Source organism: Bombus vancouverensis, chromosome 1, assembly GCF_051014615.1.
Source record: "Bombus vancouverensis nearcticus chromosome 1, iyBomVanc1_principal, whole genome shotgun sequence".
NCBI classification, from domain to species: domain Eukaryota; kingdom Metazoa; phylum Arthropoda; class Insecta; order Hymenoptera; family Apidae; genus Bombus; species Bombus vancouverensis.
In genome coordinates this window covers 5830063-5858057 of record NC_134911.1, presented here as the reverse complement: position 1 = coordinate 5858057, position 27995 = coordinate 5830063, and the positions used below count along the sequence as shown (strand labels likewise).

The 27995-nt window shown below is 31.6% G+C and overlaps 1 protein-coding gene and 1 long non-coding RNA gene across 4 annotated transcripts in view; one reads left to right on the top strand and one right to left on the bottom strand.

The window, feature by feature from the left end:
* LOC117160626 (uncharacterized) overlaps nt 1–27995 on the top strand; it is a 166581-nt gene that overhangs the window by 73782 nt on the left and 64804 nt on the right. For 2 of the 3 annotated variants that reach the window (XM_033341492.2, XM_076620517.1), the window contains exons 2-3: nt 6460–6510; nt 22310–22570. In XM_033341492.2, the coding sequence (XP_033197383.1) occupies nt 22322–22570 (249 nt within the window). In that variant the 5' untranslated portion in view covers nt 6460–6510; nt 22310–22321. The remainder of the gene's footprint in view (nt 1–6459; nt 6511–22309; nt 22571–27995) is intronic. The other variant, XM_033341493.2, reaches the window with a different exon arrangement.
* LOC143303014 (uncharacterized) lies at nt 47–9135 on the bottom strand. The gene is made up of 5 exons (XR_013058978.1): nt 9044–9135; nt 8677–8946; nt 8046–8578; nt 1589–1670; nt 47–1495 (listed from the first exon to the last, which is right to left on the bottom strand). It is a non-coding gene; the product is annotated as an uncharacterized LOC143303014 (long non-coding RNA).

Sequence of the window (27995 nt, the reverse complement as noted above, 5' to 3'; positions counted from 1 at the left end):
AAATAACGTATCGTCTATTTTATTTTTAAATAATAGAAACTCACGATTTTTTTTTTTATAAGCATAGAATGACTTGAAGCGTGTAAAATTAAGATTCTCCTACTGAAATATGTATTATAAATATTTAGAAATAAGTTTCATCGATATCGTTTCTCGCATGCTGTTACATTTTGTTCATGGGCTGAATATCTTCACTTTCAGTAGTTCCTTATGTTCCTTATTCGCAGATGTTTCATTTGGTATTATTTGGTATTCTCTTTCATACGAGGATAGTAGAATTTTTTGATATGAACACGGCGTTATATGGAATTCTACTGTTCTTTATTCATAACAGGTATAGAATATAAAAAGAATGGTAAGATTTAAATACACAGGCTCGCGAAAGTATTCAAATACTTATAGATAGCTGTCACGAATACATTGTGTGCGTTTCATACAAGATTTTCAAATTTCATCAGCTCTTTTATAAGACTCGATCATCGTGATTATATGAGTGAAGTTTGAAATCAACCTGAACTCTGTGATATATGCGTATTATAATTGATATACATATATGGAAATCACGAGTTGTTTAGTACAAATTTATATTTCGCAGAGAACACAACAGTACTTAAACCGTCAATTGCCCATTACATAAATAAGTCTTAGTATTCAATGGGACCATTAGTAACTTTTTACTAGATATCTATTTGTAATAAATATCTTGTAACTTCTATATACATTTTAACATTGGTTTTAAATTTTATCAATAAAATATGATACAATATTATACAAATATATCATAATGACAGTCGTGTCTTATTACAGTATTAATGAAAATTCAAAGTGTTTTATATAACATACACAATATGGATGTAAAAGTTCTCTATGGTAAATGTGCAAATAAAAAATATCGTAAGCCAGTATATATCGATCATTAAAGCTAAATATTAGGCTGTCCCAAAAGTTTAATTCGTTTCATAAAGAAATAATATATGGTGGAAATAATATATATAATCATACTTGGAATTATACAATCTTTTGTTCGAAACTGTTCTTCTCCAAACCTATTTGTCTTTATGTACCTCAAATTTCGTATTGTCATCGTCGCTCTTCTCGAAATTTCAAAATATTTCCAATAACACCCATAACATATTCACAGTACGTTGCTACAAGTATTCAGATATTAGATCGTCCCAAAAGTCTCTTTCGTTTTATAAGGAAATAATAGATGCACAACAGATGCATTGTTCCAATAGAAAGAAATGGATCATACGTAATTCAATAAAATAATATAAAACAAAAAATGTTGAGCATCTATTATTTCCTTATAAAAGAAATTTTGATTTAACAAATTTGACTTTGAAAAAAACAATTTTAGGACAACCTAATAATTAAAAATTGTGTGCATTATAATAATACCTATTCAGATATAATATTTTTATTTTTGCTCATACAGACCCGAAAAGAATAACACGATTAACGTGACCTTTCCCGCTTTTTCTCCATTTCCATTCTGAAATAGAAAGTCATTCGTGGGGATGAAAGAAAAGCATTTAACTCGCGAGTAAAGTTTGGACAGTTCTGACTGATACGACTTTGTTCTTACCCAGGTGTCATTGTTATAACGGCCAGAAGGAGATCAGCGGAGCTAACATGATTTTTCTATTTTTCTACTTCTACCTTTATTCCTGGAACAAAACGACATAGATAAGAGGTTTATGTTGGTCATGAACGCACAGCGTAGCATCCGATGAAGTGAAATAGATTGTTAATTTCTCGAATTTAAATTACGGTACAGATACTACTGATGTCAACGATTAGTGTAAACGATAAGTTCGTTTTCTAACTAACCATTTTCTTATAAGAGATATGTGTTGAACGCTATTAGGAAAATATATATTAAATGTTAAATAATTGAAATATTCCATACGTTTGTGAATAGAATTATGACACAACGAAGTTAACACAATTAACTTACACAGATGTACGTAGGTATACTTGGAACTATTCTGTGCACAAGTTTGGTTTTAAGACGAAAAGCAATTTGTGTTAAAGATTATTCGAAGCATGAATATTCAATAAAACAATTAAGTTATATTTGTATGGTATTGCATTGGATAAAGTTTTGAAGATCCAAATGGTTGATATGTTATAGTACTACGTGACTTCGATATTGTACTCATTTGTATTGTTATTAAGTTAGCAAAATTTACCAAATATCCAACTGGACAAATTGTAAAGTGCAAATTAAATAATAAAAAAAAATTGTATTGTTCACGTCAGTAGCAATACTGATAAATGGAAAAGTTGATTTTCGAAAATAATGGATAAAATATTCCAGTTGAATATTCCTTTCTTCCAATTTAAATTAAATCTTGTACTCACAATCAACTATCAACTTCTATATTTATATTTAACAATTTACATTTTACTTATTTTTATTTTTATTTACGTGTTATATTTGACAATATCTTCTGTTATAAAAGTATCAAAATATCATTCTCATTTTTTGAAGCTCGTACATTTATATCGATCTCTGTTTTAAAAACATTTATATACGCAGAAAGTAAAAAATTTTGCAACTTTAAAATTTATACGCTCGTTTAATACCCGGATAACCATACGAAATATATAGATTGTAGTTAGATAAATTATAAACAGGAACTTTACGAAAGAATTACATAGAGCAAGAGCTTTAATTAATACTAATTAATTAAATTAATAAAAAAGATTAATAAAGCTTTAATTAATAATTGTTTATTGATATAAAGTGTATGAGCAAACAAATAAAAGCGTATAATTTGAATACTTAAATATTTGATTTTATGAATGTTATAAACGCATACACTTTTCAAGAATATGCATCTGGAGCAATTTTTCCTTGTTTTAACAAGAACATGGAAAGATCGTTAAAGAAAGTGTAGAAATATAAAGAGAAAATACGAAGCCTTAAATATAGAACATGGGGGTTAAAACAAGTAATACTACTTAAGGGTTAAAGATTATTAATAGAGTTCGTTGAATATGAATTATCAATAGAAATTTTCATTAAGAGAATGGTGCTAACGGTGTTATTTATTAAAAACATACACAGATCAAAAAAGAACCGTATGTGAAATTTTTATGTAAACAGTAGTATAAAACCATTGAAATCATTTTATTCTTTCTTTAACTCATCCAATAAAAATGTAAATTTTCAAACTGTTGATGTTCATGCTTACATAGGAAATTTAAAGTTGCATAAATATGCAAAATGTACACGAACTAAAAAAATATAAAAAATGAAAAACAAAAGTAACATAGGTCAAAAAATATAACGATAAAAATACCAATAAAAATATACAAATGTACTCGCTGCAATATTTAGTGAATGAAATAGGTCTCTGTTTATATACTGTCTCTTTAGTTGTATTGATAAAAACATGAATTTATATAAGCATGCCCAATCTAATAATTATACTTTGTGTCGTCGCACGAATACCAAAAAGACAGGCAGTAAAGGAAAACTCGGTCAACGGTATAATAATCGTGCAAGTGCTTTCAAGCTTGAACGTGAATCGCAATCCGATTTTCCCTTGCACGGCCGATTCGCGGAAACGTGAATCGATGCACGCAGCGTGAAGTTTTAATGCTCGAAATATCGCAGCTGTTGATGTCGCGCATTGTACCCTCCGATGAATTATAAAAATCTCCATAAAACATGAAATAGTTAATGCCATTACGTGAAACGCTTTACCGAAGGAATTTATTCGCGTTTCCCTCGGTTTTTTTTTATTTCTGCCTCGTGCTCGTTACCGCGTTTTTCATTTTCGTTCTACGCGACCGCGTTATTGTGGTTTGCACTTTATACACGCAGCCCGCGCTCGTACAAATCGTGTTTCTGTTCCATAAGAATAACCGATTTTAATAATACGTGCTTTTGAAAATGCATGCAATTACTAGATATATATCGCGCCAGTGTGTGTAATCGAGGCTAGAGCTGCAGTTTGAAAATCCCCGTTAATTGCGAATAATTGCTACGCATTGTTTACGACGAAACATTATGTCGGATATTGAAAACCGAATGGAGGCAGAGAGAAGGGAAATTTGCGAAAATTCTGCGTCACGGTTAGGTCATTCTATGAAAAGTTGCTTCATGCAGGTTTTGAATCAAGATTTGTTATTAGACTACGGTTCGAGTGTTCAGAGTATTCATTCGAGTTGCTAGAGTAGTGTTGAAGAATATGTAGAATGTATACGATATTTTACAATGTACAAGATGTTCGATGTATTTGTCGTAATATCTATAAGAATAACGAATTTGTCTTTGGCTTCCATTTTTTTAATTTTACTCGTAGCTCGTGCTTTGTACTTTGCATTTAACTTTAGCTTTAGTCATAAAAATCTGAATTTTCATAAATCTTCACAGCCTAGATATGTGATTTTGACCCGAAATAGCATTATAGCGACATAATACGTTTATGGAATATTTTCCTTACACAACGAAAAATATTTTTCTACAAGTTAATATATCTCTTCGTGTGTACTTTGTAAACAAATTGTATCGCTTACGTTCGCGTTCAATTTTTATTACTGCTATGAGTTTTGGAGAAAGATCCGAAAAATTTTCTGACTAAAACATTTTTATTGTACAAAGCCAGCCATTGACTTAATTCTTCTGAAAGTAAATTAACGTAAAATAATATTTAGAAATATCTAAAAGATGGTATATTACACATACTAATTTTATTCTCTAAAGTATAAAAGAGGGTTGAAAAATGCGTATAAAGGTTAAACAAAACCTTTTAAAAGGTAGTTCGGAAATTAATTATATAGAATGGAAAGAAAGCTTTCCCTGGTTGTATGTAATCCATTAATCAATAATTGGTTGGGTAAAATCCACTTAAAAAGGCAAACGTTTGTGTGTCATTTCCTGTAAGGAAATGGAGGAAATCTCTCCATTTTATCCCTTCAAGAGAGGGATTAAGTAGGAGTAGATTACCTTAGAATTAAGATGATGTTACAGTAAGTCTTAAATAAAAAATACCAATGAATTTTTCCCTTTTTTTTTGCCATAATGAATTCAGGAATATCTGAAATTATATTCTATGAAAATATAAATATATTAGCAACATGTATTTCATATTGACCGTTATATCTCATTCGTAACATAGCTTAAAGAAGCATAATTTAAACAAACGAGGGAGATATTTTTATGCGAGAAATAAATTATAAAGCAACAAGATGAAATTCCTCTGCACAAAGTATCTCTTTCCTTACACAAAGTTAGTTTTTGAAATCTCTTGAGCACACATTCGATTGTAGTATTCAAATGACTTTCGAATCGAACACTACTACCCTACTGTTCGATAAAATATATATATATGTGTATGTTATGTATCGTGTTTGTTGAAGAAACTTTTGCATATTCATACGTGATTCCAATACCAGTGATCCAGTAACTTTATTAGCATATATTTTAGAAATTACTCAAAGCGTTTTCTTTTTCTATAACAAAGACGAAAGAACATTCTAAAATTTGTATCAATGGTAAGTTCAACGATCATAATTTTTGACGCCTTATTTAGTTATTAATTTCGAAAATCATAAGAGAATATAGAAGCGTGAATTTTGATTAATGTTTAAAACTCACTATGTTTTTATGTATTTGTTACACATAGCTATAGTGAATATAAAAAATAGTTGCACATTTATATGTGTTGTAATTAATTATTTTCATAGCTAGTTATTTATATAAGTATAAACGTATCTCTTTGACAAATAACAAGTTTTATACAATGTAATACGTATATATATGAATAATTAATAATTTTAATTATATTTTTAATTTTAATTTTTAATTATATGTATACTACTGGTCAAAAGTTCGAAATCACTACGTGCTCCATCGAAATCAAAATTTAAGAAATACGTCTTTTTAGGTTTCTCGTACCTTAGAAAACTTACTATCTAACCATTATTAATAGCCCTAAATAAACAAATAAATAAAGAGAAAATAACTATTAATGATGGTAAATAATAATAATTTACGAATTAACAACAAAACTAACAGAAGGTGCGATATAAATAAAACTGACAATGAGAAATTGTTGCAAATTTTGATTCGCAGTATTTTTGGATACCAAAACACGTGCAAATCATGTTCATGGCTGTTGTATTTAAAGAGGATGCTACATTTATCTTCCATTTCGTATCGTAAATTAAATATGTCACTCGAACCAACCGATTTTCTTTATTTGTCTCTAAATGCGCAAAAACCATAAGCACGGTCGACAGCGCAAAAGAAAAAAGGAATAAAAAGTAAAGAGGAAAGCAAACGTATTTTACAACAAGAAGCGATATTTTCCAGGCGTTAATGCGAGGGCGAAGATAAATAATTTCGAAGAATTCACGTATTAACAGAAGCGTGTTATCTCTCATAGCAGAGAACTAGAAGAATTAATTATTACTAGACATTTTCTTTTTATTTGCTTTCAGAACGAACTACCGTCCCCATGCTTGGCAGTGCCTTTCCTGGGACCACTTTAGGTGAGTCGGGCGTTGCAGTAATGGAAATTTCTCTATTAAAATTTCAGGCAATAAGATTGTTTGCATTCCATCTTCCGCGCTTTCCCATCCCTGGTGTGATTCAAAGCACTCCACTCGCGTTTATTATCGACCGATACAGAGTACTCTTGCATTTTAAAGAGAAATCGATAGCCCGGGAGGGGTGGAGACTGTAAAGAGCTCGATAGCCGAGCGAAAATTCTTTTTCATCCTTCATAGAATGTAGGGAAGTCCAAGTTTCGTATCGAGTTAACAAACGTAATCTATGTCGGCCAGTGTAGCATTAGTTCGCTGATATATCAATAGAAAAAGACCTCGTGTCTATTTTACGTGAATCATAAATAATTGCACAGGTTCTCCAGAATTTTACCATATATACAGTTAGTCACGAAAGTCTACACGTACATCTGTCGAATTTTCTGTATCTGACTTATCATAGAAACAAGAAACGTACTTGGTCAGAAAATTATTTATCACCTGCCTGTCAATACAATTATTATCGATATATTTTTAAGAGGAATTGAACTTGTAAAAAGCTTGTAAAAAATTACATCTGAAATTGCAAACTTAATTTCTCGAACACCAAGGAGATACTTACACTCACGCAGTACTTAAATCATGCTTATATAAGTACACGTGATGTAATGTAAGTACTCTAATTATATTAATTATAATGAAATATATTGTTATATTTTATTATATTGCGCTAACATTTTATCAAATATAATTAACATTTATCGTCTCATGTATATGTTAACAGGTGTATGTAATTTCTGTATTTTATATTTTTTTTACTTCTCTGTTATTTATGTCGTAACGTCTTCACAAAATTCGCAGAGTTGACGTTTTCATTATAATAATTTATATCGCTATACATGTATAGTACGTAGACTTGTGCATCGTAATGTAACGACTGTAAATAGAACCAGAAGGACATTTACTATCTTTTGCGTTTATTTTCTTTCTTCGAAACAGATATTTCTAAGCCAATGTTCGAATATCCAAACGTATGAAACTACAGAGGGAATGTTTGAGATAAAAGCTCGAAGACATCTGAAATAAGAATATAAAAAGTTCTCGTGTCAATTCAACCCGAATAGCAATTTATTTTATATCCGTATGAAAATCTTCCTCCGAACAGAAGCGGAAGACAGTTTCTTACTTTTTTGCCACGTCTGTACCTACTCTTTGTTCGTAAGAGAGATATCTCTAAGTTGACACAGGAATATTCAGAGCAATGGATAAAAGTACGCTTGCGAATGTTTGATAAAAGGGAAGTTCACTCTGAGAATAGTTATCGCCTTCCCTCTCTGGAACGTTTGTGCCAGACAGCGGATGATTCGATAAAAGAAACTTCTTACCTTGTGTTATACTTTTCAGTGGTAGACAGATCTAGCGTAGATAAGAGGAAAACGTACGAGACTTGTGACTTTCCGGAATTTAATTCCAACTTCCTTGGAGATCGACGATTTGATCTAAATCCCAGACTGAACTTCCCCTACACTGTATGCACATACGTAAGTAGGTGTATTTGTTCGGTAGTTGGTATCAGAAGTTCTTCTCATCGGCTCGTGCTTGGCTTAGATACATATGTATACCAGGTAAAAACAGAGCTTTGTTAAATAAAACTTTTGTTTATTAATTCCTTTCACCTGTGAGGTGATAAATATCCCATATATATTTACTGTTGCTCACTAAAGTATTTAAACACGCCTGTAGAAACTTTTAATGAAGAGATCACGTGTGTTATATGAAATATTTCGAAATTTTATTATCACTGTAATGAGACTCCGCCATCATAATTATACTCATAAAATTTGAAACAAATTTAAACATGTACATTGAAATTACAAAATGTTTGGTGCGAGTATATGCTTCGAATACGTCGCAAATGAAACGAAATATTTAATATTCTAGTTAATAAGACTTAGTATTCAATGGGCTGATCTTCAACACTAATTATACGTTTAAAGTGACTATTCGTGTTGTAAACTAAGTTTTTATTAAATATATGCAGGGCGTGATAGAACATGCGGGACCCATTTTACGCCTGAAAACAATGAAGAAAGTTGCTAGAAACCTGTTCTATCTATCTTCGTTTGTGAGATACAATGAATTTTACGTTTTGATCTTGTGTTATGCAATTACCTTAAAAGAAGATGCTCAAAGTTACCAACTCGCATTTCAAGGCAAGGCTGTAAACGTCTTATCATGAATCCGGTTAAACTTTGAATGATTCCTGATGTTGAAAAACTTGTTCCATTCTGAATATATCAACATTTTTAATAGGTATTCCGTACACAATAGATTCTATGTTTATATAAAATTCTTTCATTGTTTTCATTGGTGTGCAATCAGTTCCCTGAGTGGCTGCCACATGTTCTGTTACATTCTGTACTTGCAATAAATATTTTGTAACTGTAACATACATTCTCAGATTAGTTTCAAATTTTATCGATGTAATCATGATACTTCTTACGACGCTAATGAAATTTCAAAATATTATAACACACACAATTATGTACGTAAAAGTTTCCAAGATATTTCCATGAGCCACGTAGTACATAGGTCAGTGAATAAGCAAGTTACTGCTTTCGTCTAAAAAACTTATGAATAGCTAAAAAAAAGTGTTTCTTATCGTTAACGTAATAATATGTATGGCCTAGAAATATCATTGACTTAGGAACACTTCATATCGCAATATCAGCATTTGCACGTTTCTAGCCTCGTTTTAAAGCGTTGCCTTAAATAATATTTCGCAAGGCTAGTAAAACTTTACTAGCGTTGCTATCCGCTGTCCCAAAACATACACCAAAGACCAATATGAAAACCATCGCGTGACCGCTGGAAAGAGTTCGTCATTCATAAATCATCGAACATCATGTAACTCATATTTATCAGACACGTGCAGCGTATAACTTGTTCGTCAAGCACCGAGTTCTTTGAGTTGTTCAAAATGTACGTGTGAAAACCGTGTTTTCGATCTTCGTCTTCGTTACCCTGACCCGCTGTATTCGGATCCCGGACCACTTTCTTAGAAAATATCGTCGATTTTTTACGAGCAATCTTCACCTTTCTCGACCCTAATATCGCGGTATAACAGTAACCTTACATTCGATCGTTACATTTTTAAGTAACTAACGTAGTTCCTCAGCATATGCTAACGTTTATCGTAACAAGAAGCTAATTTGTGAATTGCGCTTTTGGAGTATTTGCATCCGATTTCCTAACGTCATTTTGACGTGGCATCTTTCACTTTATCATCCGTGTTAGAATAATTCTCAGCCATGCTTTCCATTATCCGGGCAAACATGAAAATCGTATGGTGATATACAAGGTGGATATTGCTTCTATTTAAATTTACGCAAGGGAATCTGCCTATAGGAACTGTATCCAGCATACATTTCGATATACGACGTTTATAACAAGGAAAGAATGCATATTTGTAGAGACAAGAACTGTATAAATCTTTTTGATAAAGAAAGATTACAGTTGTTTTATAAAATTGTAGATACGTATACGAATCTTTTTAATTCCCTTTTCCTTTTTATTACACGACTTTCTATTCTTTTTGCACTGTTTGATATAAGAAAGTTTTCATGCTGATAAATGTACGCGTAACAGAATTCTTATCTTGGAAAAAATCTTACACCTAAGTTTGAATTGATAGCTAATATCTTCGTAACGACCTTGTAACAACGTTGAATCGGGATATTAACAAAAGAAAGCTTTCCTTCCTTCCGGCTAATTTTCCTTCCAACGAGATGCTTTTAAACATTTATCCACATAACACGAATTGCATTGTTCATATTTTCGTTTAATCCGAGTATAACGAAGATTAATTATTATTGTTATAATAATTCTTTTCTTGTATAAAGTTTTTATCAGATAATTTTGTATTATATATTCCAATATATTGGATATATTAAGCTAGTAACATTTCAAAGTTTATTAATGTAAAGAATCAAAAGAGAGTTGTGTAATAAAAAGGTGGATAATGCTTTTAATTAATTTGTTAAGCATAAATGAGATACTATTAAGAGAAGAAGAAAATATTAAGAATTTTTCTTTTATTTGTAGCAAGAATCTCCTGGAAATGAGAAAATTCTTTCTTTTTTCTATTATCATGGCTTTAGAATCTCTTCCTATACTTATTTTGTTGTTTTATTATTCGATTTTCAATTAATTTACATCTACATTATCTCTGATTACGTATACATTGAATTCCATTAATAGTCTTCTGTGTCCAGAAACGTTCAAATTACACCTGTGAAAATAAATATCTCGTTGATTAGAAGTACTATTTACATTGTCTCTGTAAACAAACATTAATTCTATCGTAGCCGGCGTATGACTTCGATTGATGTGGGTTTGAAGCTCTCGTAATTTGCAAACGATCGAAGGATTAGAATTCATTGGGCAACTTCGATAACAATGTTCTTCATTGAAGACGACAAATTTGATTATTTTCAACTCTACCGTATTCGTTTTTCCTAAGACATTGAAAATCTTTTTCGAGAATTTGTTTGATATATCAGCATAAACATACACGTTCTACAGAGACTTATATAAAGAGGAGAGGTGTTGAGAGAAATTAATCATCGGACGAAAATAAGCGGATAGCATCCTTAAATGAAGTTTTTAAAAAATCAGGAAAAGCTGTTAAAATGCATTTTATGATTATTTGCAGACTAAAAGCCAAAAACTGGGGCCTTGTATGGATATGAAAATAATTTTTAATTAACTTCTAATCTAACCTAAACAAATTTCAGATTTTGGTGTGATCTTTTGAGGAGGCACAGATAACAACCAACGTAGCAACGTAGCGTCTCCTCGTCGTCAGAAATAAACTCTGTCCCTGATCAAAATCACCTTCACCTTTGACCTCAGTTGACTATCATGCGGTCCATAGGGGCGTGTATATATATACCAATATGCTATATTAACCAATATTGATATATCAAATGTTTGCCTCTTTTCGTTTGTTGTCAACGAAAGTGAATATGAATTTCATATTTAGAATATGAAAATTTGAAGTTCGTGATAGATTTAAGGTAGACATGATGCAGGTTGCACGCTCGCATATTATGCAAGTTTTAGTAAATGAACCTGTCTTCCATCGAAATTTGATAATTTTATTAGTTCGTCTGACAATGAATGTGATTATGCGTTGTAATACATGTACGATGAGCATAATAAACGATCTCGAAAGAAATTCTATTAATTAATATGATTACTGTCGCTCGAATTTTCATTATTTCTGGTATACGTTAACGACGTAACTTTTCGCGCAAACTCTATGTTGTAAAATTTTACGTACGTATAAACCTTGTATGAATTATAACGAAAGTTCCGTTTAATGGTTTATGATTTTTACACGGTGAACACGCCAACGCACCGAAATCTAAATTATACTGCAGATATGTATATAATTATTGTTTAGGGAATTCATGCCCTAACAGTAAAAACAGAAAAGTATTGCTTTCTATTTCTATTTTCCATCAACGACGTCTGTAGTATATTCGCTTATTCATATTTTAATATTTTATAAAAAATATCCAAAATGTTTTCTTTGAACGTTAATTGATTCTCTAATTTTTTCTTGGGAAATGTTCTTTTCTATATCACATTTTATAAAAAGCAAATGCCTCTGCCTTTATCACAAGCATTAATGAGTCTTTGACGCATATTCTCACGACTAACCAGGTTTGCGCTTTATAAGCTGCACGTTTTACATGATTCCGTAGAAAGAAGAAATTTGAAAGGAGTTAAATAGGGAGAAGTACCTGAACGATTTCTAAATCTTAAAATATGTACTTGTTAAAATATGTAATTTGAAGCTTCAATTCATCAAGTATGTTAATTCCATAAGTTTTGTTATGAACAAAATTTAGCTGCCGCTTATCGTAATTGAAAATGACTTGGAAATGAAAAATGATAACAAGGAAAGAGACACGAGAAGATCGCATAGAACGGTCCGTTTTTAATTGCATAACATTCGTTTATTATAATTCTTGCTAAAGTCCCGGAATAATTACGAGGTGAGTTATATTTATATGCCCCACCCTGTATACTACATTATTATAATAATTATCGCATCATATATTTGAAATTATTTTATCAGGTTACGTTAAATTACTTTAATTACGTCTTGAATGACATTTTATCAAAAAAAAAAAAAAAAACACAATTCTAACCAGCATCGATCGAGATAAAATTGAATATTAAAATACACTTTAAACGTAGAGGAAAATCGAATAGCTTCTGATAACCTTACGTCGAAGTCATATCGTAATGTCAGCGAGGAACTCGTTGCTCTGATGCTGCACCGCTATCGGAAAACAATTTTTCGATGTTGTGCAAGAAGCGAAGGTAGAACGCCGATTCGACTAATTACGATGTCAACAACACCGCTTGACGATTAATGCGGGATTTCATGGCCAATTCAACGCTGATTTCTGCTTTCGCTGCGTTTAGTTAAGTGTTGCACGAAGCTTTCGTTTTTCCCTTACCTTAATTGATTTCCGTCGGACAAGTACGCGTAGATTGCGAGTTTAATTTGTAATAATCTGCATTTTTATCGTGTATTGCTAACTCCGCTATGAGAATTATTTCAACTTTATATATTACTTTTTCGTGGTAAGTATTCTATTTGTAATTTATTCTGAATTTACAAATTTCAGCCTATAAATGTTAGATTTTGGTGAAAATTGAACTCTTCACATTTTATGCCAGAATTAATAACAGTTACTATATTTCATAAATTTGATGAATTGCTTTACATTGCCGAACTTTTATCCGATTCTCCTGGTCAGTTTCTTTTACATGTTTCATAAAATAAATTTCGGAACATTATATTATTACTAAAAAGATTTATGCGTCTCTTTTATGTAGATTCGAGAATACACCCATCTGTTCAATAGAAGAAAAATTTCTCAACTTATAAATCTTAACAAATTTATAGTATGACGTAAACAAAATAGAAATCTAGAAATAAGATAAATTCGATTTGTAAGCAACATATCTGTGATAATAAAAAATCTGTCTGTTTAATGAGAGATTAACTTAAAAATGTCTAGATTTACAGAATGACACGAATAAGATAGAAATTTGAAAACAAATGGATAAATGTTATATTTTTAAAGATAACACAACTGTAATAAAACCCGGCTCTAATAAAGCATTGATCCAAACATTTCCAGAATTATACATTTCTATGAAATTAAAATATAACACTTTGAACAAAATCGGTAAATTGGATTTAGAAGTAGCTTAATGGCGATAGTATAAAGCCTTTGAGAAGGTTAAAATAGTAATTAGTAGTTTTGCTAAGGAAACTAGCATCTTTAATCGTTCGAAAGTTCATAGTCGGCGGCTGTTGGAATGTATTGCGTAATGGATGGTAAGGTTCGTTGCGAACCTCAGGCTCGCCGCCCCTTTCCGTTTTCTACCAAATTACCGAATTCCTGCTACTGTTCATTTACCCTTCTAACTTCCTACAAGATCCTGCAACTTTCCAGTAACATTTCACGCATTAATACCAGTTTTAAGATGCTTTTTCAGTTCTCACAGCACGCGTGTAATCCTGATTATAATAAATTTTACCGAATCTCCTTTAATTTCCGGTGCTTTTTAAATTACTACTAAGTTATAATTTAAATCTAAAAGAAATTAAGTTAAAGTACTATTAAGTTATAACGCCCTTTCAGCTTCGTCTCTGCTTAAATACTCAGAGTAATTCATTCGACAATGAATAGCATCATGAAGTATCTTTTCTTAAATATAGGGATGTTCTATTATATTTAATTAGTAAGTGGGGAATATTACAGACATAGTATGCAACGTTAATTTTTTTTTTATACAATAAAAATATTTCGTTATATTGAACTGTGGAAAATAAAAATAAATAAGTATACAAAATAAATAAATAAATAAATATATTACTCCAATTATTCAATTTTTACACAATAACAATAATTTAGTGTATTAAATCGTACTCGATACATGTTAAATTACAAAGTTATTTAACTCTTAAATTGTAAACGTTTTTACGGTACCTTACGGTAAACGAGAATCTTTTATACCCAGATGATACATTTTTCAGTAGGTAATATTTGTTGAAAAAAATCCATTAAAATTCATATAATACGTTCAAACGTTCTAACTTAAGGTTATAATATTTTTACCAAATAGCTTCTTTTTGGAAAGTGGGGGAGCGGGAGGTTCGCCGTCTATTACCTTGCGTGAAATTCAATCCGGTTGAAATAGCTCGAGCATGAAATACCTACATTCACAGTTTAAAGGTTAATAGTTTGAAATATTATAGAATCAAAGAAAAAAAAGTTATTATGCATTGTTAATTCTTTTACAACAAATATGAAGAATAAATCGAATAACAGAATGTAGAATAAAGTGCCTCAATTATTCAGTTTTTACACTATAGCAATAGTTCATTATATTGAATTGGAAAGAATAATTTAAAATAATGGGTAGATACAGAGTTATTAAATTAGAACTAAGCCTTTCTGCTGCGAAAATTTTAATATTGTTTAACGACTTACAAAAGTACTTGAACATTTATCTCACCTTAAAACTTCGTTAGCATAGATATAGACATAGAGGTATCATATTAATGATATTTACAAAAATTTGCAAAAATTAAAAAAAGACATAAAAGTTAGAAAATTATTTATTACAAGCGGATGCTCCACAAAGGTTACCAAAGTATTCGAACAGTCAATTATTTATTATACTAGTAAGTCACGGTATTTAGTGAGATCATACGTGATAGTGATAGATCATATACGTACTAGTTTTTTACTAAATGTACATTTGCAATAAATGCGAGTATCATTTATGCACATTTTCGGATCGTTTTCATATTTTGCCAGTTTATCAGCTTACCAGTTACGGTAATCGTATCTCATTTGAACGTTCATGAAATATCGAAAAGTTTTCTATAACGCACGTAATACGTACATTCACAAATATTTTCTATGATGAATGTTCCAATACCTTTGCGAATCACTGTAGTCACTTTGTTCCCGTTCGTTAGTTAGAACGACGTTACGTGTGAAAAGTTGTTCTATCGAAAAATTGATTGATATCGGTGTTAATTGGATGGTATTAAATCGACAGAAGGTGAGACTTCATTCAGAAATAAAATATATCGTTAAACAGGCGATTAAATAACGTTGAATTTAATTTATGCATTATTGAAATGTTAGTTGATTGTTTGAGAAAGTAGAAGTAATAGAATGGAAGAAAATGAAATATTTGTTATTTTTACTAAAACGGTTTTTATTTTTTTTTTTTAATTATTTTAAAGAAGTTAATTATTTATTACCTTGTTCCTATGGAAGATATATGTATGTATTTATACCCTCAAATGTTGAAATACTTCCATGATATCATTGTGTGTTGAATTTAAAATCACAAAAGGTGTAAGATACGTTGTTCACGTACGGTTTTCATTTTAAGAAACAGTTTAAAGGTATGTAGTTCATTTTGTATGTTGTTATAATTTAATACAACACTGCTACGTATTGTCTAAAATATACCATCACGGTAATATGTATAGCCATAAATTTAATGTGGGAATGTTAATTCTCGTGTTACTCCGAAATATGTGGTGAATTTGAATACGTTTCACATAAAGTCCGAAGCAAGTTTAAAGACCACGTGCATTCTATTACGAAGTCTGAGTATGTCGCCTATGCGGTCCGGCAAATGTTCGGACGAAATTCCAGAATAATTCCATCGCTTTCTAATTCGAAATACTTTTCAATTTAATATTCGTTTCAGATCTCTTTAACGTTCAAATATCTCCTGAGTTTTCCTTCTCATTAAATAATCAATTAGATGACGTTATTGAAAAAGCGGTGAAACGAAACCAATTGACTGGTTGATGGAACTAGCAGATGTATATCACGGAACAATTATTAAATAAAAATATGAAACGTTTTTCGGTTTAACGGCGAGGTCAAATTGTGATATTTTTTTTGGAAATTATTGGAAACAATTAAAAGTTTTTCATTTTGAAACTTTAACCAACACATATACAATTGCATTTTTATTGGTTTCTGTTATTTACAGTAAGAACTAATAAATTTTATATTTAAAAGTTACTATTTCATATATAAAATAATACTTGAAATAACCGCTTTAATTTTTTATATAAGATTTGATGTGAGAATTTTTGTGCATTTCAAAATATGCATTTCCTCATGCGTTTAAATTTGTCATTTTAAATTTGGAAGAATATAAATGCAGGAATTATTAATGAAATAAAAAGATGCATATTTTATATTAACTGAAATTTAATTTTCTTTATATATTAAACATTTTTTTATAAATTATAATTCCTTAATACGTATCTCCTGTTGATTCTTCAAACTAGTCTTAGAAATAAGACTTTTATCTTTTAAATTTATTATTTTCCGTGATATGGCTGCTTCGATTTTTGGTATAAGCGTCTTTACAAATCTTAGAACTGTTTTCTATTAACTCGAGAAATTTTTCAGTCCGTAACATAAAACGGGGAATGAATAAAATATGTTGGAAGTCTTAGTTTCAGTTCCACGATATTAGCTACGTTTGAATTGATAAATACGATTACTAAACAATTTTGTTCTTTTTATATTTACGAAATAAGTAAAAATTTTAGGACACTTCAATTTCGATTATGCTGGATTCGTTAATATTTTACAATTATGTAGTTATTTTGGCGATGTAAAAAATTGTTTTCAGGACGTTTTGGAGAAAAATGATCATTGTTATTGAATTTTTCAAAAAACGAGCCTATAGGTATACCTTTAATTACGCCAATCGATATATTTTCTTTATTTCCTATACAAAAATTAAAATACTTGCGTTTGAAAATGATTAACTTAAAAGATATTATTTTATCTCTAATTTTGTAGAACTTATCGCATGAAAGATTAGAATGACATAAATATTAATGTATTCAAGAATGAACGAAATATTTTGTATACTCATATTTACTCTACTTATAGAGCTACTTAAGAAGCTTCTTGCTTATTTATTAAATTCGTCTCTTTAAATTTTTACAGTCTTCAATGTATCTACTATTCAGTGGATTACAATTTAATTACAGTTAATCAAAATATAATTACAGTGAGCCACCGTAGTAAAAATTAATAATTAGTGCTTTTTAATGATATACATTCTGCAGTGTTTATTAATAGAAGTATATAACATAATAATCGAGCGTTTTATTGATATTACGTGGTTAATTAAAAAATGACAGTCCATTATAATACAAATAAAAATATACGCAAATCGAATTGAATAATTGCGAAGATACGAATATATGTGTCTAATTACAGTTCGTCGATATTTCTCGTTCAACGTTTAAATTAGAACTATAACCATGTTTGGAAAGTCGAAGAACTACTGTGAAACGCTTTCTGAGAGCTTTCATAATGTAACATTGTTGGTATGAATCTGCGAATTGAATTAACGTTAGGAAATTGATCATTACGAGATCAAAAGCAGGTGCGCAAATCGTGACCTAGTTACCAGGAACGATCTAAAAACTGTCTATCATCTGTCTCTGTAGCTGTTATTGACCAGCACTCACGAGTCAATTAGAACCTGAGTGTGAAGCTTACGAGTCCTTAATGAAATGATGATCTGCGTCCGTCATTTTCAACGTTTATCAATTATACTGTGTAGTAGTCAATTGATTTACAAAAGCAAATAGGTCAGAGTCAGAGTATTTCGTTCTTTGCCAAGAACGTTGAAAATATAATATGTTTAATTATCATCAGTATAAGAAATTTTGACATAAAATCTGCATAAAGTCCAACATTGTGCTTTCAACTTTTCTTTTCTACGTGGGAATCTCGACAATTGAAGAAATAAGAAATTAATAAAAACGTTTGTTATCGTTGAACATACAACGAAAGGATTCTAAATTTGCATAAAGTCCGAAATTGCATTTAGTTTCTTTGAATGTTTGATATATTATAATTTTCATAATATTCGATACAAATCAGAGATAAGAACTATTAATCTTAATTATTAAAAGTATGTGAAATTATTAGGGTTGCAGTTATAAGACTTGAAGAAAAAGAAAGTATTCAGGATAAATTAAAATGATATGTAAATACATAGATAGCGTGTGCGTACATTAGTTCATTAATAACAGGAAAGATTTTATCGATATTGAATATTTCATTGTGAGGCAATTAAAATAATAATTTTTCGACTTAATATCAAGTCTGTCTGCAAACATTCGATATTGATTACGTATGCAGTTATTGATTTTTTTTACATTGAACATGCAACCGTGTTTCATATAGTGATGGAGTATCTGAAGATTCTCGACACGTTCTACCAGTAAAATCAATAATTCTAGCTTAGCTTGTAAAAAAGAGGAAAACTATTGAAACATGAAAGTGATATTATTTTAAAAACTAGGTCAAATGTGATATATATGTGCATTTAATGTGATTTTATAGTATATCTGTTTCTGTATCATATAAGTGCTGAATTTTTGTCTTAATAGAATAATATAGATAAAAGGAGAGGATAAATATTTTTTAGATAAAAATAATAGTAATAAATTATTATTTGCTCTATTTTTTATATGCCGTTATACATTATTTGTCGTATGATGTAAACCAATTTTTAATAGAAAAAGTAAGATACTATTTAATAAAAGGGTGAAGACGTTACACAGGAAACAAATGATTTCTTAAAGATGATGTTCAATATATCAATGATTGAAAGTAAATCAATAAATATACTATTGTTGTATCTACTGTTGTTGCATTGTTATGCTGAAAAGGTAACTGCATATTGCGTACAAAATTCTCAACAACGACTTTACTAAACTTTAAGGGTAATATAGTGGCAGATAAAACAGGCAATAACATTCTGATAAATGATTCCATTTATTATGTGCATTTAGAATTATTCTAAATTAGAACTTGAACTATTGGATTAAAACTACCCAAAATTAGGATTTGAGCTATTGAATTGGAACAATTCCAAAAAATGTATTCTGTTAAATATTTAGAAATTATCTCTTTCTATAGTAAGTATCTCCTCTAGACGAGTTCCTTTTTTTTAAAGATTATTGGACGTTCTTCAAAATTAAATTCCTTTTTTCCTTTATTTCCAGATACTAATTTTTCTATTCGCTACATTAGCTTTAAGTCTATTATTTTTAAATAGAGCCATAAGTACATATAGACTTTGTATAAACTTTATAAATCCTCGAAGTTTATAATAATTCCAGAATTAAAACTTTCGTAATATGCATTCGTAGTAACAAAAAGATTAGATTTTCCATATACTTTTAAATGAGACCTAAATTTTCTGAAACGTTTCATCTAAGCTATTTATTTTCGTGCCGCAAAACAGACGTTTGTTCAATATTCGATCGAATTTGCCCTGAATCTTTTTCAACGACTAAACTTTCGCTTGAAACTTCGCTTTTCAGACCGATATCACTTATGTATAACATTACTGAGGAAAGTGAGTTTTAAAACTTCACACGTTCGAGCCTGTGATCATGTAGTACAGTCTTCCTTTTTTAAAGGATTTACCATGACTCCGGGGAAACTTTTTAAGTTTCAATATGTAGAGAACAGAAATAAAGGATGAATATTAAATTATTAAATAATTTATTCAATATACACGTATAATAGAATCACGCGATTTTATGATGCTATTTTCGTTTTATTTCGGGTTTGATATTTCCACTGTCATGATATAATGTATAAACTAATTCAAATTGTTATTAAAAAATGTATATTGCCGTTCAGAAATTCATGTAAATTGTATTTTTATTATGACACCTCTTTTATAATATCGATACCTTATTTTCTCAAGGCAACGCTGGAACGAAAAATGTCGAAATAGTTTCAGATGAAAGCTTTACCAAAAAAAAAACAAATTGGGGTCTGAGAATAAATCTTTTTATTTGTTTCTTTCCCTTAAAAAAATCGAGGTAGCTTGGAAATTCATAAAATATGGATTTAACTACTTGATGAATTTTACCATACGTTGTGCGCTTCAAGTAACATGTAAATTAATTGAATTCCTTAAGATGTTGAAAGCTGTCTTATTGCATACTGTCGATTACCATAAACGATGAATATATTCGTATATACGTATACACACACACACACACACATATATATATATATATATATATATGGTATACGTATGGTATTATATATATGTATATATGTATACTGTGTATACATGGAGAGTACGACTGAATCAGTATACAATATATAACTATAGATTTCAATGATAGAAACACTCTACATAAATAATTCTTTAAAGTTGTAAATGTTTTTCTATATTTCTAAGATTGTACAGAAGTAACAGCGTACATACAATCTCCATAAAATATAGTTAACGCTAAGCATATTTTTTCGTCATACTCAAATCTCTTATTAAAAAAAAACACATAATGAAAGTCTCGCTAAAACCTCATCCAAGCTTTTCAAATTCAAGCAACTTGAGAGCATTTCAACAGTTTGAACCGGTTATTTAACTTGAAATATTATTTCAGGTTTCTATCCTTCTTGCCATTAGTCAATTCGCTTCGCTTGAAATCATTTGGGTTCGTGTAACTCGACTAATCTGAGCAACGCTTAAGAACACAATGGCTGGAAGAAATAGCTGCGCACACTTTTATTCTCTAACGAGGCGCATTTTCACCAAGATCCATACGTTTCATTTTCGCAGTATCAAACTTTTGTATACGTCGTATGAAAGTATTACTAAATGATATGAAATTTCACCTAATCAATTAGTATTTAAATGCATACTTTTAGTTTATTTACTTACAAACGCATCTACATCTGAGATAACAATAACAACTACGGTCGTATACGATTACATTTCCATAGGTTTATACAATATCACATTAAATTACTATTATACTATTGTTTGGTCATAGATATGTACGATATTTAAATTGTATTAGTGAGCATAGTTAAATACCTAAAAAACATGTCAGTTGTGGTAAATTCAGTTACTTCTCTGCGGCTAGATTAATTGAAAAATGTTTGTGTTCCTTTTATTTCTTCCTTCTTATTTAGAGTCGTTTTGACGTTACTTGGGACGCTGTGTTGTTGTCTTTCGTTTTGAAATTTAGAACATTCAACTAACAGGCAAAAAATATTTCTTACATGTCATATGACAATAATTTTTGTATATGTTACACGTGAGCGCTACTGAATGATACGAAGCCTAATCTAATTAATTACTATGCAAATGCTACAATAACGTGCAAATACATTTTGTAGCCACTGTATACAAAATCATATCTACCAACATGTAAATATCTACCATATGTACATATATACATGAATATATATTAGGTTGTCCGAAAAGTGTTTTTCTTTCGCAAACGTGTTTCTTACAACAGTGAACCTTCATACAAACCAAATCTGTGAAATGTCGCGGTGTTTATCTCGATAGAACAAAATGGATCGTACGTAATTCGACAAAATTTTCGACGTCTATTATTTCTTCATAAAACGAAAGGAACTTTTCGGACAACCTAATATATATATATATTATATATATATATATATATTATATATATATATATATATATATATATATATATATGTAACTTGCTTACAATATTTCCTTAATTTATGATGTATCTAAACGAATCCTCGAATTCGAGAACACCACTGACCTACAAATCGCTCGAATTCGTCCCTCCACTCTATCGATCTACACACTGACCTAAACGACCTGACAATTTCTCTGATGATGTCGACAGAAGCTTTGGAGGATGGGTTCCCGAAGGAGCGGTTTCAGCGGGAGCCGGGCGAACGCTGGCGTTCTGAAGGAACGAGCCAGCATGTCGTTCATGCTGGTGGTCATGTTCTTCGCCGTGTTCGGTTTGATCGTCTTTACGGAGATATTCCTGATCGACGAGAGGCGTGGCGGGGGCGTAGGTGGCACCGGGGCCCTAGGAGGTCACAGGAGTGGACATCGATTGCCGGCTGCGCCCGATCGTCCGGATTACGGGGAAATCGGAGTAAGTACGCAATTAGGACCATCTGTATCCACTTGATTAAACTTCGCTATTGCTCCATATGAATCTCATACTCTACAGGGTGTTTCGGAAAGTTGGTTATCAAACGTTAGGAGCGTGTAGTACTCATGGAAACAAGGAGAAAGGGCATAGCGAATGTAGTGAATGCAACTGTCATTAGTTTTGGAGTTATAAGATGTTTCGCAAAAGGAAAATATATTACGCATTGGGCTGTTGGAAAAATTTGTGGCCTTCTTGGCAGTTAATGCCGCGTAAAAAGGTACGATCGAATGAAATGCTGAATCGTGATCCTGATGGCATAAGAAGAGTCTGATGCACTGGAAAAATGCAATTTAAGAGAACAATCCGAAATTCGTTAATTAGTTTTGCATTTAGAAAGTTCTGTATTTATCAAGGTAATTAGGGGCTTTGTGTGGCGGTGAAAAGCGTCTGCTTACTTTTAGACTTTTAGTCTAAAAGCATCGAACTTTGGCTGGGATGTTCAATTCCATTCATTGGATATAACATACTCACACTGATTTCGTTTAATCTAACTTTCGTTTTAATTACGGGCAACTGAATGCTTCAAGAAAGAACGAAGAAACTCGTCGCTAAAAAGAATAATAAGTTTCTTTTTTAAATGGCACCATAGAAAGGAACAAGAAATTCATTGTATTATTTAATAGAGTATTCAATTTCTTTAGAAATTTAATTTCGCAGCAACGTTTTCCAACAAGCCAATACTCGGATATATTGCGTGATAAGAAAATGACGATCGGTTATAATATAATTTACTCCATACGGCAACATGGCAGGAACTGATTTCGATCTTGCGCAGTCTCGAAAGTTATCGTTTCTTAATAACCTAATCTCGCGAAGATTTTTTCATGCAGTAGAGTCTCCTGTAATGTTACAGGCTCGTAGCTGAAAGCGTCTTATAACTCCGGAACTAACGATGTTTCGACTCATGTTTATTAAGACGACTTTGCCTGCCTGTTTCAAAGCGTACTGCTTACACGCTCCTGAAATTTGATACCAACTTTTGGAAACACCCTGTGCATTTAACAGCCGCACCGTTGAAATAAATGTCGGGAGAAAATGGGCTCGGTCGTTTCGGACTTGGTACGCGAGCAGGTCCTCGCGATTAACCGAGCCGCGATTCGTTTAACGAATTATTTACTATCGTTCGATGGACCGTTTTCACCAATCAACGCTATTTATTTCCGTTTTGTTAACCGCTTTATTCGTCGTTAGTCGTATGCAAATATTGATCGGATAATGGAGTAGAGGGTGGTATTCCTAGCAAAGGGAAGAAAAAGCGGAAAATAGTTCACCCTTATTTGATCACCGATCGCGGTGGCACGACCGTTCGTTTCTGATGATTTGAATATGTATTTAATCGCTACTGTGTCGGGACCACAGGCAAACAGCGGTGATTTCGGCACAGATTGTCCGATAAAATAAATAAGCGTCACATGGGATAAACATATTGATTTTCTGATTTAACGACGATTCGCTTTGATGGCTATGAGAGAGTATTTTAGCAGTTGCAACGGGACGAAGTTGTGGAGGAAACGACCTCTTAGGTTCGAAGATATAAATCTCATATTATAGAATAAACCTATAAAGTTTTTGTGAAGTATCAAAGACGTAGTAATGACAATTAATGTCCTTGAATTTTCAAGATAAAAAGGATATGTATTCGACCCTAAGATTAAATGTACAGTGATACGAATTTGATCGACGATGTAGTAAATTTAAAAACCTGGTTTTCGCAGAAAATAGAAGATTTTGATCATCGTACTTCTTCTTTGTAGTTTTCTAATAACGGGCATATGCTACGATATTTTACTAATAAGTTTATAGAGGATTTAAGGGAAATAATTTTCTCAGAAAATTCGCCACCAAATTCTTGTCATTTCAAGTGATGATTAAATAATAAATGGTAAATGGCTGCCATTTTTTTTTATTATAGAATTTATTTTATTTCATCCTTTAGGACGTTTCATCATGTATTTAGAATCAGTTTGAAATGTATTATACTACATGTGTTTTACTAATATTTACTTAATTTAACTCTTTATCAATATGTTTAAGTGCTTATGCTTTTTTATTTTCAGTACACCTCAATAATCGATAAATGATCAATATAATAGAGTTTCTTTTCTGCAAGTTTCCATAGTAACAATGAGTTGATCTACGCTAAATATTTGTTCGCTTTCGATGTATATGTATAATGCAATAATAATTTAGTTCAGTAAAACGTACATACGATTGATGGTAGAAAAAATCACAAATTAATGCAGACGCTTTCGCTTTTCTAAGTTTTCAATAAAATTCGCACGACAAATTGTTTCCAATCGATCAGCACTCTTTTTCACTGACTGCTCTAACGCTCCAAATAAACGTGTAACCATTTATTGTGATTACATTCGATAATTCATATTTTTCAGCGGTTATTCAATAAAAGTTTCCTGTCTGCGCATGATATATCGTACGCAGTGAACTACGATCACAAAGAACATTTTTCTCGACGCGGCTATTTACATACTTCGTCGATTAACTGTGAATCTATGTGAAACAAACGTTGCCAGTCAATTTAACAAATTAAAAGTTCGTTAAATTCTTGGTTATTCTCTCTCTCTCTCTCTTTCTCTCTCTTTGAATGAGTTCCAGTGTTTCGTCGTTACGATCGAAGTGGTTTAAGAGATGATTCATTGCATTAACGGTTCGCGTTCATTGATTCGGCACCGAGATTAAGATTGCGATATTAAAACGTGATAAATGATATACGATGTCAGTTTGCTGTAACGAGCGTGCATATCGAAATTATTGTTTGTGTGCACACGTGACGCTGCATCAACGTTTACGATACTTGTTAGTTGGATAACGATAACGTCAGAATCGCTGACAACGTACAGGCGTATGTGCAACGTGTCTTGTAAAAAGCTATACCGTAGTGAGGTGTAGAAAAAATTGATAACGCGAATTGCTTATCGCGATTTTTATTCATAGTTTATAAATATAGTTTATGTAGAATGGGAAGTACACTTGTAAAGGTAAAAACATATAAACTTCAATGCAGCGTTTGTACACGATGACGCTACTGATATGTACACAGTTGAGCTAATTAATTATAGTAGAAAAGAAAGGAAAAATTATGAAATTAATATTGAAATAAATATACTCGCATATTTGATTTTAGAATTAATAAGAAAGATCGCATGCGATATTAAAATAATATTTTGATATTAGAAGCATATTAATTTTAATCGAATGTTATAATTTCATAATAAATGCTCAAAGTAATTTTACATCGAAGGTAGATTATCTCTGTCTCATCACTGATCTAACAAATGTGAATATTTTAAGCGTACAACTAATTAAACAGAACTACGGAGTTGGTTATATTTTGTAAACAAAATTTCGTCGTGAACTCGTGGAAAAGTCAATTTACAAAGATCCTGATTGCGAAGTTTACAGTTCAGCATTTTTGAAATTAAAGATATTATCGTAGTATAAATATACATATACTACACTGAATAATTTTATAGAAAGCATATATAATAATTTTAAAAGTTGTTCGAGGATCAGTTGAGAAAGATAATACTTTTCATTAATTCATTTATTTAAATCTACTGTTTTAACATTTTCATCAATTTTATTAACAGCTTACAGTACACGTTCATCTAAATGTTTGAAAATGATATCATTTACTCGTATCGCGCAACTTTCACGTGACCTTTCGAGGTAGATTTATAAATTGAAAAATCAATCCGAAAGACGGTTAGGAAACTAAGAATTTCAGTATTTGAGTTTTCCACGGTACTAATTAACTTCGATCATAACAAAATCAATGTTGTATTTTATCACAGACATCGTATGATACTACTCAATCGATAATATATCATTGAAATAAAACAAACATGACAATAGCAGCCTCTTTGCGACGCAATCGACTAAATAAATTTTAATTTCCTGGAAAACCGCTCTCTATCTGGGCTCATTCGATCTTTTGAAAGGACAAAACGAGAAGGACGAGCGAGAGCGTATTAGGGGTCGTAGGTGAACCCGAGGTTCCCCTCTGCATCGGGTCCGGAAACCATTTTAATCTCCGCTATAAAGTTCGCAATCATCGCGAATAAAAGGGCGCAGATTATGACCTAAAATCGTGCTTTGGTGTTCGCGGCTTACCCTCGGGGAAATTAAAATGTCTCAATGGCCGTTGGCAATCCGTGACAACCGAGTTACTCCTTCTGACCATCAGAACTTTCTTCGGGGTCCTTCTCCTTTTCTTCTTACTTCTTCGTCCACTCCTTCTTCCACGGTAGTAATAAGCAAGAGATATCGGGCGAGTTCGGAGAATGAGTGGGTTTTCCATTGGAGAACTCGCACGTTGCTCGCGGGGTCGATAATCCTCAAACGTTTCCTGTTGGAAGCAAAAGGGAACTGGCAAAAGACTTTCGAACTAATGGCAAGGGCTCAACTTTATACTCGGTCGCTCTTTGTTCGTACAAAGCGGAAGAAAAGTGGAGACGGAAAACTTTGCCATCCTGGACCATCGATTTCTGCCCCTGTCACTGCTTTCCGCTGCTACTCACGCTCCTATTTTTATTCCTCCCTTTTATTTCGTGCTCTTCTACCTCTTCCCCTTTAGCATAGCACACGCCTCACGCGTCTCTTAACCTCACTCCAGCTGTTTTATATGCTCTTTCTCTTCTCTCTTTCATCCGGTATAACCGTGTCGGACAATGATTCACGGTGGAGCGAAAGAGTCGAATAAGAAGCAGTTCGCGTGGCATTGATATAGCCGCTACTTAAAACGAATATCGATTGCAGCCTGCTTTTCCCTGTGTTTCGAGTTTCCGTGCTAGCGACGCGTCGGGGTGAAGGACGCGCTCGTCAAAAATTCTGATGCCACCCAGATGATATACGTATACGTGATGGCCCATGCAGTAACGCCCACGGGATACGATATGCCATTGAAGCTGGGAAGAAATGGAAAACACACAGGACAAAGTGAAACGATACGGGAAAAATGAAAATTCTAAGATTAATTCTATGCATTTTTATAGATACAATGGCGATACGTATATAGAGAGTGTAATTATATCTGTTTTAATTTATCAGGTTTCGAATTTTGTGGTAATCGTAAAATTGAATTTCGGTATAATTTTGTGGAGAATGAAAAGAAAGCTTGATTGATAGATCGCATATTTACATGAATTTAGCGAATTTGAAATGCAAAAATACACAAAATGTACGTAATAGGCAGAAAGTGTATAAGATATTCAAAGTAGAGTACTCGTTACAATACTTAGCAGGTGACGTTGATTAATCTCTGCACAAGTTCCGTTTCTTCTACTGTGACGAAAGGTTTGCTTAAGTATCCAATTTATCGATCGACATGGACGAAAGTATGGAATTA